A 13,261-nucleotide genomic window follows, 5' to 3' on the forward strand; every position below is an offset into this window, starting at 1 on the left:
TGGAGCAAGAGACATATTTTCAAAAGAGTATCAATATTCATCATTGTGTAAGAATCGCAAGTCATTGTCAGTCTCTCAAGTGAAATATCAAATTTCACATTAAAATCTGATAATGACAATACAAATGGATACCACAGTAGTTATTACTGATTTTAATCTGCCACTGTTCACTCAACTCAAACAAGTTAACATCTACACAATCAATGGCTCAAATGTCTAACACAATATCTGTATCCAGGGAGCTAGAAATGTTCATTACTTAGGTTTTACCAGTCACCTATTTTAGTTTCAAATTGAGTTCTCGGTAAATGAAAAATTTAAATATAAAAATTAAAATGTAAATTTCAACAAAACAGCTTGAAAAATAAAATTAATCTTACTCAAAATCATTTCACTAGTTCAGAGCTTTAGCAGAAACCAGTGCGCAGTCAGGGGAACTAAAGCATTAATAACATCATTGCTGCATGTATACTTCCTGCCCTTTCAATTCTCACACAGAACCCTTGGTCACACTCACTGACCAAAGCAGGACCATTATTGATCTCCAACAATCTTATCAAGATCCCTAAAAAAAAAAAAAAGGACTAGACAATCTGGGAAAAAAGCTATGCATCCATAATTACTGAGCTTGGTCAGCAGGAACAGACACACTTCAGCTAGAAACATTCAGTGTTTTTGAGCTTACAGACACACATGGGAAGACAGAGGTGTTCCCAAAACTTCCTGCAGAAGTTAGCTGTACATTTTTCATTGAAAACCAGTAGGAAACAGTTGGACTTTAGGTCATATTTCAGAGAGCAGCACTGCCCAGACCACTCCACCTCACATAGCTTGCTTGAGAACAAAGCTTCCTCAAAACCAAACACATTGAACCTGAACAAGGAACTCAGAGTATAAAACCATTAGAATACTTTGGAAAACTCAGCCACAAAAACTGCCTTGAAAACACAGCAGTGCAACCAATGCACGACTGAAAAATCATCACCTGGGATTGTGACTTCCCAACTCTGTCGCTCATAGTGTCACAAGGTTTCAACATCCTACTTCCACCACTACTGACCTAAGGCAGTCTTCCCTATTTGAATGGATCACACTACAGAAGCTCATTCCACACAAAAAGCCACAAAGACCATCATCATTATGATTCTACTGCTTTTATTGTTTTGAATGAAATATTCTCTCTTGCACCTCTGAGACACTCCAAGACCAAATACACTCTACAGTCCCGACCTTGTCCTACATTATCAGCTCAGCCAATGTTCGGAGCTGGGGAGGCATCCACAAGAATTGTGTTGGTCAGTATTGCTATAGCGTTAGTCCACTACACTGGATTTCCTTAAGGAAAGGGCAACCTAGTATCAATTCCATCTTTCTTCCCTGCCTCTGTGGAAGATACCTGACAGGCCTTAGATCTGCATACTCAGCAAGAGGCAAAGGTCCTCTGGAAAGAGAAAGCCCTGGCTCTCCACTTTCAGCAAGATTTTTAAACATGCATTTAAATGCAAGAAGCTGTGCAATTCCAACTCTATTCAAGAATTATTCCATCCAGGACTATGCAAGCAGGGCACATGAGATCAGAGCCACAAGAGCAAGCAAGCTCTACAGATTTCCCTTATATCACCATACTCTGAGTCCCCTGACTCTGAAAACAGGAGTAAAGCTCACTGGTTGATGCTCTTCAGTGAGATGTACCACACTCAAGAAAATAACAAACACACACATACAGAAGGACAAATATTGCACCAGTCTACAAGCAACTGACATTGCAATTACTGCTTATTTTGCAATCTACAAGCAACTGACATGAGAACCCTGTCTCTCTCACTAACAGAGCAGGAGACTGCTAACATGGGCATTTCAGCTACTGCAGGGTCCAACCCACGTGGGAGGACCAGCCTCTAAAAATTAATGTACTGAAGATTGGTAGGCAAATAGTTCAGGAGGTTCCAGAAGTCAGATTGCCCGAATATCTCTGGATCCAGGGCAGGTGGGGAACTTCAGCAGCTCTGCAACTCACAATAATCTTTCCTAGGTTGATCCAGTTTTGCAGGTAAAAGCAGGGCAGAAAACTTCTACTTTTTAAAAATAAGAATTTATTTCTTTAAAATGAATTCCTTCAAACTCAATTTCATTTTTATAGCTTTTCTTTAGCGTTATTAAGGTAACAACACTTACAACATAAATAACTGGGTCACAAATGAACTCAATCAGGAACAACCCAGCTTGCTTATTTCAAGGAATATTATAAACACAACTCTGCTAGATGGAGTATGAACTCTAAACCATCCTCCTAGCACTGTGAAAAACAGCTTTCTATGAAAGACAAACTTCTTCTAAAGAATGCAAGAACCCTTTTGATCAATGTATTGGTCACCGTACATAACCCCTTTCCATTCTCCATGCTTCTCAACAAAACCAATTCTGCTCATTAACAATTGCCAATAGTCTCTCCCATTCCACGGTGCCACTGTGTTTCAGGCACTGCAAGATTCTTTTATGTTGCAGAGCAGTTTTCCTTTGTTTTAAAATTCCCTAAAGCTTGCAATGGAAAGTAGAGTATATCCCTTTAACATAGTTATACCACTCTTAATATTTGGAATGGAAAGTGTGACATAGGTACTGAGGTTTAAAAAACAGCTACAATGCATGTGGCCAGTTTTCTAAACATAAATCTCATAAGGGGTTTTCGGGCTTTTTCCCCCCTTTCCTTCCTTGTTTCTGTCTTTTGGTTGGGTTTTTTTGTGGTTTTGTTTGTTTGTTTGTTTGTTCTTTTTTGGTTTTTTGGGGGGTTTTTTTTTTGTTTTGGTTTGGGGTTTTTTTGGTTTTTTTTTTTTTTTGTTTTGTTTTTGTTTTTTCCCCACGAGAATGATGGTTTTACAGAGACAGCCAGCTAAACATAACAGATCATTATGGTTCAGAGATTTCCAATTTGCAACTGGAAATTGTTTACATTTAAAGTACTAACAGTTCCAAAAGGTATTTAAAAATGAGAGAAGGGGAAAAAACCTCAGCATTTCATAAGTGCCTAAATATGGATTGGCAGGAAATAAATGTAATCTCTACAGTTAATAGCAGTCTTAATGAAATGAATGTTTAAGAGAACTGATTTTGTGTGGTTTTAGGAGAACTAAAAATATATTTACACAGCTCAGTGCTGCATTTACTCCAACATGGATTCCCTGGCCATTGTGAGCCGCACAGGGACGCCGGGTCCAGTGTGAGTGCGGGGGCAGCGCGGGGTGAGCCCCGCGGGTAGCGCGGCCGGCGCCGCTGCGGGTCCAGCCTTGGCAGGGCGGGCCGGTTCCCCGGGCCATGGGTTTACATCAGAACCGCGCCAGGCGCTCGCGGGGGCGAGAAACGAAAAGAAAAAAATCAATTAAAGAAAGTTAGTTGAGCATGCCCCCAAGTCCGTGCGAGCTGCTGCGCTGGGCCCCCGCCTCCCCGCGGCGGCGCGGCCCGGCCCGGGCTCCCCGCCGAGGGCGCGGGCGGAGCGGGGCCCTGGCGCCGGCAGAGCCGGAGGGGCCGCGCCCGCCCGCCAGCCGGCAAGGGGAGGGTAGCGAGGGAGGCGGCGGCGGGGGTCCCGCACACCTGGAGCGGGGCCGGCCCGGCAAACAGCCTCCCCGCCCGCGCCACAGAGACCTCGCGGCCCGCCGGGACCGCTGCGCCGCCCCGCTCCCGGCCCGGCTCCCCGCGGCCGCCGCGGCCTCCGCCGAGAGCGGGACGGGCCAGCGCGGGGCCCCCTCAGAATCGCGGCCGGGGCGCGGGGCGCTGGGCGCAGCCTTACCCTCCGGCTCCATCTGCTCCCGCCGCCGCGCTCCGGCGCTCCCCGAGCCGCTGCGCGCTGAGCTGGGCCGGGCGCTTACAAAGGCGGCCGCCGGGCGAGGGGGGTGGGTTTCCTCTCCCTCCCACTGCAGCTGCATCGCGCCATGAGGCGCCGCCAGCGGGACGCGGCGCCCCCGAAAGCGGCGGAGGCGGGATGTGTCCCCGCCCCGGCCCGGCTCGAGCGGCAACGGGACACGCCGGAGGGGCCGCCCCGGCTGCCGGGGGACTGGGCGCTGCACGGGGGCAGCGGCGGGGAAGGGATGGCCCCTCCCTAGGGCCGGGAGCGGGGGCCAAGGAGAAGGAGGAAAACTCCCTTTCCTGCACCCTTCCCGCCTGCCGCTTGCGTGACCCCTGGGCAGCTCTACGAGGAGCTCCCGCTGAGCCAGACCCGTCGTGGGCTAACCGGGGACATCCCATCCCCCGCGTGAACCGGTGGGTTCCGGGATGCCGCTGCAGGGAGCAAGGGGCGCACCAGCTCCTCATCATTCGCATGCCACAGGGAAGGTGTTTATGAGTCCCTTGGGTAAGAAAGAGGACGAACACAGGGCAAAGCTCAAAATCACGTCACAAGGAATAGAAAAGGAAAGAGCTACAAGCTCTACACCGGCTGTTGCCCTTGGAGCCAAAAGCTTCTCGGTGCAGCTGCTGGGGGCGGCTGTGGGACACCTGCCGAGGCCCGGGAGAGACCCCAGGCTGTGCATGGATTCTCTGACTGACCTTTTCTTCCATGTATGCATCAGAGAGCAATTCAGATACGAATTTTGTCTGAGGGAACCAAACCCTGCCAGCCTCTACCCAGCTCCCAGAACCATTCCAAAAAACAAGAGCTTCTTAAATAGTCAGACCCGAAGGCCCACCTGACTCATTATTCTGTGCCTGGACAGGGAGTAGGATGCTGTAGGTAGGAGGGATTGCAGCGGAGCTGGAGGGCGATGCTCTCTTTTGTAGCCCTGGGGAAGTGCTCCTTCAACAGAGGTAAAACTCTGCCTCTTCAGGCAAGGCACATATTTAAAGGAGAGCTTTCTGAGATTTAAGATCCCAGCTTCTCATGACAAGGAGTAAATAATACAGAGAAAAACAAAAATACCTATCAAGCAATCTATCTCTGAAAGAAAAAGACATATAAAATGGTCTTCACAAAGGCATTTACCTTCAGGAGAAAACAGCAAAACAATAAAATGAAATGTTATCCATGTTGGGCTTCAGTCTATTTTTTATTACCCAGTAGTCCATCATTGCTCTTTGCCTTCCCCCTGAAATGTCCAATTTTGATGCAGGCATTAGTGTGGAAATATGCTGTAGAGCTTTCAATAGTGTGGTGGAATGGAAACACAGTTCTGCAGTGACATTCCCAAAAATTATTCCTGTGGACTAGCCATTCCAGAATAAAAGAAGTAGCCGTTCTAGATCAACTCCTTAAACAGGGTCTAGATAAACCAGAGTAAGAAAGCAGATTCATCAGTGACGAACCAATCTGGATTTTTTTGTCACTTTGAAAATCCAACCTGTTAGTTTCCAAATCCTGCCTTAAAGCATTAATTTACATACACAAATGTTATACACAACAAATTATTTCAGACATTCATTACTGTATAAATGGATATGGCTCTCTCAGATTAATCCTGTCCTTTAGGACAATGACATGGGTCTTCTCTATAGCATTTTCACCAGAACAGAGCCAAGCTCACTAGTCATTGCTGCATGGTTATCAGGTGTAATGGAGATACAGCACCAGAAACAAACTTACAAATTGTTGGAAATTTCCCAGGTTCTTTGCTCTCATGGAAGCAAGGTGCATACTATAAAGTGTGAAGCTGAGACAAGTTTTATTTTAAGCATTTAAACTTGTTAGATATAGCACCAGAACACCAAATAACCAGCATCCCTTAAAATTACCTATTTACGTCCTGTCCAACTCTTTCACCACCCTAGCCAGCATTTTGGTTTGGTTTGGGTTTTGGGTTGTTTTTTTTAGATAATTGGACCATTTTTCATTTTAGGCACTCAGTATCTACAGTCTGGGTATCATCAGTATTTAATTTGTTTCTCTGACCAGAATCAGTTAAGTTATTCTGGAGTGAGTTAACAATTTAAGCAAGTTGTAGCCATTGCTTTTGACCAGCAAAATTGTAACAGAGAGCCAGTGTCAGTTTCTTTACATCTGGGAAATAAGCCATGTCTCCAACCGAGGTAAATAGTGTGGTCTCAGAGAGAAGTTTCAGCAGGTAAGTAACAAAGAAGTGCTCTGCTTTGCAGCTCTGCTAGGGATTGGAAGAAATAAAAGCTAAGAAGGTGGTCTGACACTACCAGAAAAAGATCAAAACCATGCAGATTTGGGAAGACAAAAGAAATTGCTGGGACACCTCCCCTGAATCTGGAACTTCCCACCTGAATTGAGAGGCATGCAATCCTTTAAAACTGCGAGGAGCAAAATGCTCCTGGGATCTTTTACAGCACAGTTTGTGACTCTTGAGTAACAAGCATGGGATGCCACCTGAATTGAGTTGCAGGCAGTAGATATATATCCAGCTCTATAAAGCCCTTTTCTTCTAACCTCTCTCTCAGTTAGGTTAGAAGAAGTTACCTGAACTGTTTCCCTTCCTGTCTGATTAAGGAAGTCATAATAGAAACAAGTCTGCCTTGTCAACATTTCTGTCATTTCTGCCATTCACAGTGTTAGTCTCAAAGAGGCTGAAGATTCTCTTAAATAGATTAGAAACTGGTTGGAAACCTCTTGCAGTGAATTGGACCTGGCTGAGGACCTGAAGGTCTTTGTTTAATTAAATCTTAGCCATGAATTCTACTTTGGGCCCAGTACAATGGGCTTAAAGCTTCTTTAAGCTTTGAAGCACCGGGCAATGTCACTGAATATGGTCCTTATCTTGGGCTGGTTTTAATTGTTTTCAATCCCTTGGTATCTAATGCACGTGTGTGCAAGAGTAAGAGTAAAGCGCCAATAAATGCAGTGTGAGCATTTAGCAAAGTTCATTCAAATATTCTTGCTCTCCAAAAATAAAAAACTTGCCTATCATATTGCATTAACATTCTGTTGCAAGATGAGCTCTCTCAATATAAAGTAAATCTCCTTCATGGTAGGCTTTGCAGTTCAATGAGGACTACCACTGCATGCCCAGGAAAGATAGATTTAATGAGGGTAAAAATACCCTCTTCTAGATTTGATAAGACATTGGAGACCAAAAAGCGAAGGCTTTGGAAATATATAGGGTTTTTCTGACATGCTTTTCTTGTAGGAAATGAACATTTTGTTTTGTTCCATATCACATAATCCTTGGGGTGACCCTCATGTGCTTTTGCACGTCATGCTTTTGCACATGACACTGTATGGCAAACATAGAGTTCCTTTGTGCACAGAGTCCTTATTTATAAATCCTGGAATTTTGATTGGAGTTTCTTCCCTTTCTGAAAAGACGATTTTGAAAATTGAAATTTTGAAAAAAGCTATTGTGAAAATGAAGATTTGAAAATTACTGTGATGTCTTTTGAGTATTTGTGCAATCTCATTCTCATGAATTTGAGGCCGGGCCTTTGCACGTGCAGATAAAGCAGAATTGCTTTATTTCCCATTTAAACGACACTAAACCAGCAAATGCAATAAAAAGCACTGAAACCTATTCTGTTGCTCTTGAATTTGACGGGGGAAAAAAAGTCAGAAAGAAGTGATTGATCAAAGCTAGTTTTCAAGGGATTTTTTTTTTAAGACAAAACTCTACTGTGGTAGGGTTTGGTTTTGTTTGGGTTTTTGATTTTGGTTTTTGTTTGTTTGTTTTTGTTGTTGTTTTTTGTTTTGTTTTGGTTTTGGTTTTTGGTTGTTTTTTTCTTTTTTAAATGATATCTTAGGCACTTTGGCAAAAGCAAGTCTATTCCATATTCACTAACCCCCCTTAACACAGCAGCCAAGTATCCAGAAGAAAAAAACCTACAGAACAATATACAGAAATAAGGAATTGCACATAAAAGTAATGCAGCCCTCTATTTGGGACAGAGGTCCTGTGGCAGGCTTTAAATTCTGGCATGAGATTTTAATAACAGTGTGGAATAGTATTTTAGCTGCACACCATGAAGTAGGTGAACTTAAATATTTACTGGGACTTGAATGTTAATTTTTCTTAGCACTGAGGCATTTCCAGTCCTAGACTTTCTAATATCACTCATATTCTTTATACAGTGACTTAATAATTTGGGTGGTCTTTTTCATTTAAATTGATTCATATCTTTCTAAGATAATACACCTCAGAGTTGTTATTTGGACTCTCTGAAAGCAGAATTAGGTTCATACAACAGGTAATGAACGATTAGTGCACTACCCGTTTTTGGAGCCTGATCTTCACAACTGAAAATGTCCTCTATGTCTAAGGAGGGCACAAGAGCCATTCTTCACCTTTTAAATGCTGGGCTGGGGAAAACAGTAATCCAGTTGCCATTGCTTGACAAAAAACAATGAGCTACAATACAAGGGTGGTGGATCCATTCACTTCTGTCTCTGGGGTATAAAATGAGTGTGGATCATTAGGGGACTCATAATATGCTGACCAGAAAGGCTACACTTGATGTATGACTGTCCATCTCCCTGGAGAGGATGATGAGGATGAGGAGGCATTGCTGACCATTAGCCAACAGACAACATGTATGACAGACACCAGAATCCTCATCTGTTCAGTGGGTGTTTGTTTGTTGGTTGTTACCAAAATACCAGGGCTGAATTCATGACAGAGCACAGTAGTGTTATAGAAACCTCTGTGTATAGATTAGGTTCTGTTTACTGTGGGTTTGCATTTATATCTTGGATTACTTAAAGCTGTAGACTTGGGAGATGTGCACATTAATTTGCAGCAGTGGGGGTGAACTCAGTGACCCAGAAGATCCTTTCAGGTCCATGTTCATAAATTATTCTTGTATCACATTATAAAGTAAATGAGGAGCTATAGCTTGTCACCATTCAATTAAACACCTTTAAACAACACTGACTTTTGCATTACCTTCAAAAACACGATGTGCTTTATTAATTGAATTATGCATCAAGGGTGACATGTTTCACTATCAATGACTTTCAGGAACAAAAATCTCATTATTCAAAAGGAAAAAGCACAGAGATACCTAAGTGCTTTTAACAATGAGCAGAATTAGATTTAAACCCTTTCAGAAATTAAATAATCTAAAGGGTATTGCAGATTTTACCCAAGATTTTCAGCATCTTGAAATCAGCCAAACTGAGATTCTGTCAGATTGCTGCTTTGATTAGAAAGGTACTAAAACTGGAATCTCTGTCAAACAGGAGAGGGATATACTGTTTTTTCCTGGCCACCACTAGATTAAAAATTTACTCCAGAAATGTTGATTTCTAATACATGCCACAATGGCAGACATAAGGTATAGCTTTTAAACAGAAAGAGGGAATTCCAGCACTTGATTTTTGTCACCCTAGTCACTGTTAATCTGGCTTCAGAAACAAACATTGACTCATTTTGAATTCTGATAAAAGAGTTCTCATTTCTTTTTTTTGTTATTCTACGTACGTTTCATCAATCATGGAATTACTCCATTACTGAAGGGTGACCCAGCAAATTAGCTGAAGCTAATATTTAGTAAACCATAATACTTAGTAAAACTTAGCTCTGAAAAAAAAAAAAAAACAAAACAAAACAACAAAAAAAAAAAAACCAAAATGAAATGGTTAGTACAATATTTCTGTAATCTATTATTAAATGATCCAGAATACAGATGTTTGCTTTTTGAAAAGATTCTCTATGACTCTTCATGAAACTACTCAAAGGTTTTCATAAAGTTTCACACCAGCCATATCAATTGCTCTGTTCACAGACTTGGCTGGTCTATGTGTCAGCAGGATCTTAGTGATTGCAATAGTGTCATGAACCCTCAGAGGAGGCCAGAGTGATCACCACAGTTCTGCCCAGCCTGGGCTGGGCTTAGCACAGACATAAAGCAGAGGCAGAGGGAAAGGTCTACATACAGCTTCTGCCCTGCAATCACATGCCTGTTTTCTGTCACATGGGAGACATCATGTCACATCTGTACTCAGGAAAGCAGGTAAGGAAACCTCATTTATTACAGCAGTCAGTTTGCATCTCCTGTCTTCAAGGAGTCAGTGGGCCAACCCTTGCACAGAATGTATTGGGTGTGATGGATCAGCACAAACACCTTAGGTGACTTTTTCCAAAAAAAGTTCTTAAAATCACAGAATCATAGAATGGTTTGGGTTGGAAGTAATCTTAAAGATCATCTAATTCCAATCCCCATATATATATATATACACATACATGTATATATATGTACAATTATATAAAGCCTGTACTTCCTTGAAAGTCACAATCTGTGAGTGGCTTTTTAGCACTTTTATTTCTAGGTATTTATCTCCTGAAATATATACTAGCTTTAGTTTTTACCTTGTGCAGACATTTTGGATATTCTTAATAGACAGGAGGTGTTAGACTGTTTGTCTTCATACCTGTATTTTCTTATATGTCAGTATGATGAGCAGAAGCAGGCTTCAAGTAGTGTGGCCTTCACTAGCAATTTGTGAAGCTTAAATACTTTTCCACCAGCTGCAACTGTTCCACCATATGACTTCACTCACAAGTCAAAAAATACAATTGGAGATGAACTGAAGATCCAAGAGTGGAGTTGCTGGTGGAGTTCCTTCAAATCTCTGAGAGAAATCAAATCTTTTCAGGAGTGCTATTAGCCTTTAATTGTTGATTAAATAACAGAATTATTTACTACTTTTCATGTAGCATGTGTATCTGTTAGTGAGAAATTACACCAATTTTCATAGCTATGCCACTGGGACTTATTACTGAAGTTTCCACATCAGCTTTTGGCATCAAATCTTCCTAAACTGATGAAACTAGGCATGTATGCAGCATGTACATGGCCATACTATTTATTACATGAGATTTTTGATTGATTTCAGTAATTTGAGTTTTGTTCCTCTCTGTACAATAGGATGATATCTGCTGCAGGACCCTCAGCATTGCCTGCCTGGTTTCTTACCTTTCACAATGCCCCCCTGCAAGCTGGCAATGCCAGTGAGTGGAGAGCTGAGAATGTGCAGAAGTGCTCACTTACAGGTAGCCACATCTCCCAGCCTGGCCACTGGCTGCTGGATTCAGCTGGGATGAAACCTTGGCCATGCTGATTGAAGCAGTGCTCTCACACTCGGGGTTATGGATGGGCAGAGGAAGGTGCAGAGCAAACTCTCACTGCTTGCCAACAACTCTGTCAAACCTGTGACCTAACACACAGCTGAAGACAGCTTTTGCTGCCACAAACCATTCCTGCTAGGCACTGAAATTAACTAGCAGGGCAAGTTCTATGCAAAAGAGATCCTGAGCAAGCCCAGAATAGTTATGTGACACATGGACAAATGGTGAATGCTCAGGAAGTGAACTGGGTTACCAGAGCAATAATTAAAAAAGAAAGAAAAATTTCAGAATTGTGGCTCCATTTATTTGTCTCCAATTTATCTGTCTCCATTTATCTGTCATGTGACTCAGGGTAATCACTTGCAGCACTGGTATCAATTCATAAAGCTTTCATACTCCTGAGCTGCCAAGCCAGTGACTCACTGAAAGGGCAAGCAATACATCCAAGGTGAGCTGTACAAAACCATGGGTAACCATGGCAAACCTGAACAAAAGGGAGAAGGGCAGCGGTGAAGGGGAGAATTCTTGAGACAAAAGTCAAATCTCTTAGTGTAGAAGAAGTATGACTTGCTTTAATCTGCTCTCAGCTCCCATTTTCCTTGAAGTAGCAGAGGGTCCTGTGAGTGGACTAGTCCTGCTGGGCTGGTGCTGCTGCCTGGCTCAGTCTGGCTCTCTGTGTCTCTCTCTGGCCCTATCTGGCACTGCCACCTCGTGTTCTCTGCCAGAACTGCCCCCACTGATTCCACACTGCTGCCAATAATTATATTTTGCATGTTTAGGCATAAGGGCTACATCCCTTTTTTGTTTCTTACTATTTTTCAATTCCCACCAAGGATTCTCTTCCCTTCATGTAGACCACAGTCACTGTTATTTCTCCAAGCTGACTTCCAAAAGGAGTTGCTCTGGACATTCAGCAACTGGCTAATTATGTGTACTGTTGAGATCTGGTAGCTGGGAATTCTGTCCCTATGGAGAAAGATAAAATCACAAGGAATTTACTTTTACAAACTGAATCTTATTTTTGAGACCTGTTACTAAACAACCTCTTGATTACCAGCTAAAAATAATTAATGTTTTTCCCATCTTAATAAGGCAGGGTAATTTTAGGATACTCCTTAGAGCCAGGTAAGATCACATGATAAAACCTCCCTCCAACACTGTGTAGGCATGTCAGCACTCTGCTTCCTAATGGAGACATCTGGCTGCCAAACAGGAGAGAGGTTTCTGCTCCAGCTCCAGGGCTCTGACACATGGCTCAATAAAGGTTTGTTGTTCATCTGGCAACAGCAGGAAGCTGATGTTTCACTGTTGGATCAAATATTTCATTTTTTATCCCTTGATAAAACGTTGAGCTGCATTAATTTGAATTCCAGGGTAGAAGCCACAGAGGAAAAAAAAGTAAGCAACATATGAGATTGGTAGAAGCTGCCTGAATGTTTAGCCAATATAATTAGAAATAACTGTCATAGTTAGTAGTAGTTTCAGCACCAGAAATTAAGGGGAAAACATTTGTTATTACAGAACTGCCAAAATGAGTGTTTTTGCTAAATCTGTGCTAGCATGTGACTGAAAGCCGAGACAATGTTGAACTGTGTGACTGTGCATCCTCACCAGAGAGGATGATGAGGAGGCGTTGCTGCTGACCATTAGCCAACAGACAACACTTATGACAGACACCAGAATCCTCACCTGTTCAGTGGGTGTTTCTGTGTTTGTTGGTTGTTACCAAAATACCAGGGCTGAATTCATGACAGAGCATGGGCAGGGCAAAATGGGAGTTCACTTTGCACTTATTGCTGCACATCTTTAACAAATTCCTAAACAGCCATTCCATTCCTCCTAAGTGACAGGGCTTAGCCTACGATACTCTAAGAGTCTCCTTTCAAAGGCACTACTGGCAATAATGAGTAAAAGAAAGGTGTTGGACAGATAACACCCTATCACTGACCACTTTAGAATTTTTCTTTCTAAATGTACCAGAATTTCTGTGTAAAAAATAGGGAGTAAGGTTTGTGGAGAAGATATAAAAGAAATTATGTCAAGCAATATGAAGAAGCATACAGTTAAATGCATTGTTTCTTATTCTCTCCTTAAAAATGGAAAATTGTAATTCCTCAAATAGATTACTGTTTGAAAAGCAGAATTGATCAGTTTCAAAAAAAATTTAAATTCTGTTATTGAGAATGGATTGTGTAATTCCTAATGGGAGTTTATTTTTAGAAGTTTCACTCTTTTAACATTTTTTCTTCCTCTTGTTT

At 42.3% G+C, this 13,261-nt stretch overlaps 1 protein-coding gene across 11 annotated transcripts in view; it reads right to left on the reverse strand.

The window, feature by feature from the left end:
- FGD3 (FYVE, RhoGEF and PH domain containing 3) overlaps nt 1–4,555 on the reverse strand; it is a 96,439-nt gene extending 91,884 nt beyond the window's left edge. For 3 of the 11 annotated variants that reach the window (XM_072934627.1, XM_072934624.1, XM_072934628.1), the window contains exon 1: nt 3,785–4,531. In XM_072934627.1, coding sequence (XP_072790728.1) covers nt 3,785–3,920 — 136 coding nt within the window. In that variant the 5' untranslated portion in view covers nt 3,921–4,531. Of the gene's footprint in view, nt 1–3,784 lie in introns of all 11 variants that reach the window. The other 8 variants (XR_003962610.4, XR_012057854.1, XM_072934629.1 and 5 more) reach the window with 8 other exon arrangements.
- Nucleotides 4,556–13,261: the final 8,706 nt, after the last annotated feature.

The sequence above is a fragment of the Taeniopygia guttata genome, chromosome 12 (genome assembly GCF_048771995.1).
Source record: "Taeniopygia guttata chromosome 12, bTaeGut7.mat, whole genome shotgun sequence".
NCBI lineage: Eukaryota > Metazoa > Chordata > Aves > Passeriformes > Estrildidae > Taeniopygia > Taeniopygia guttata.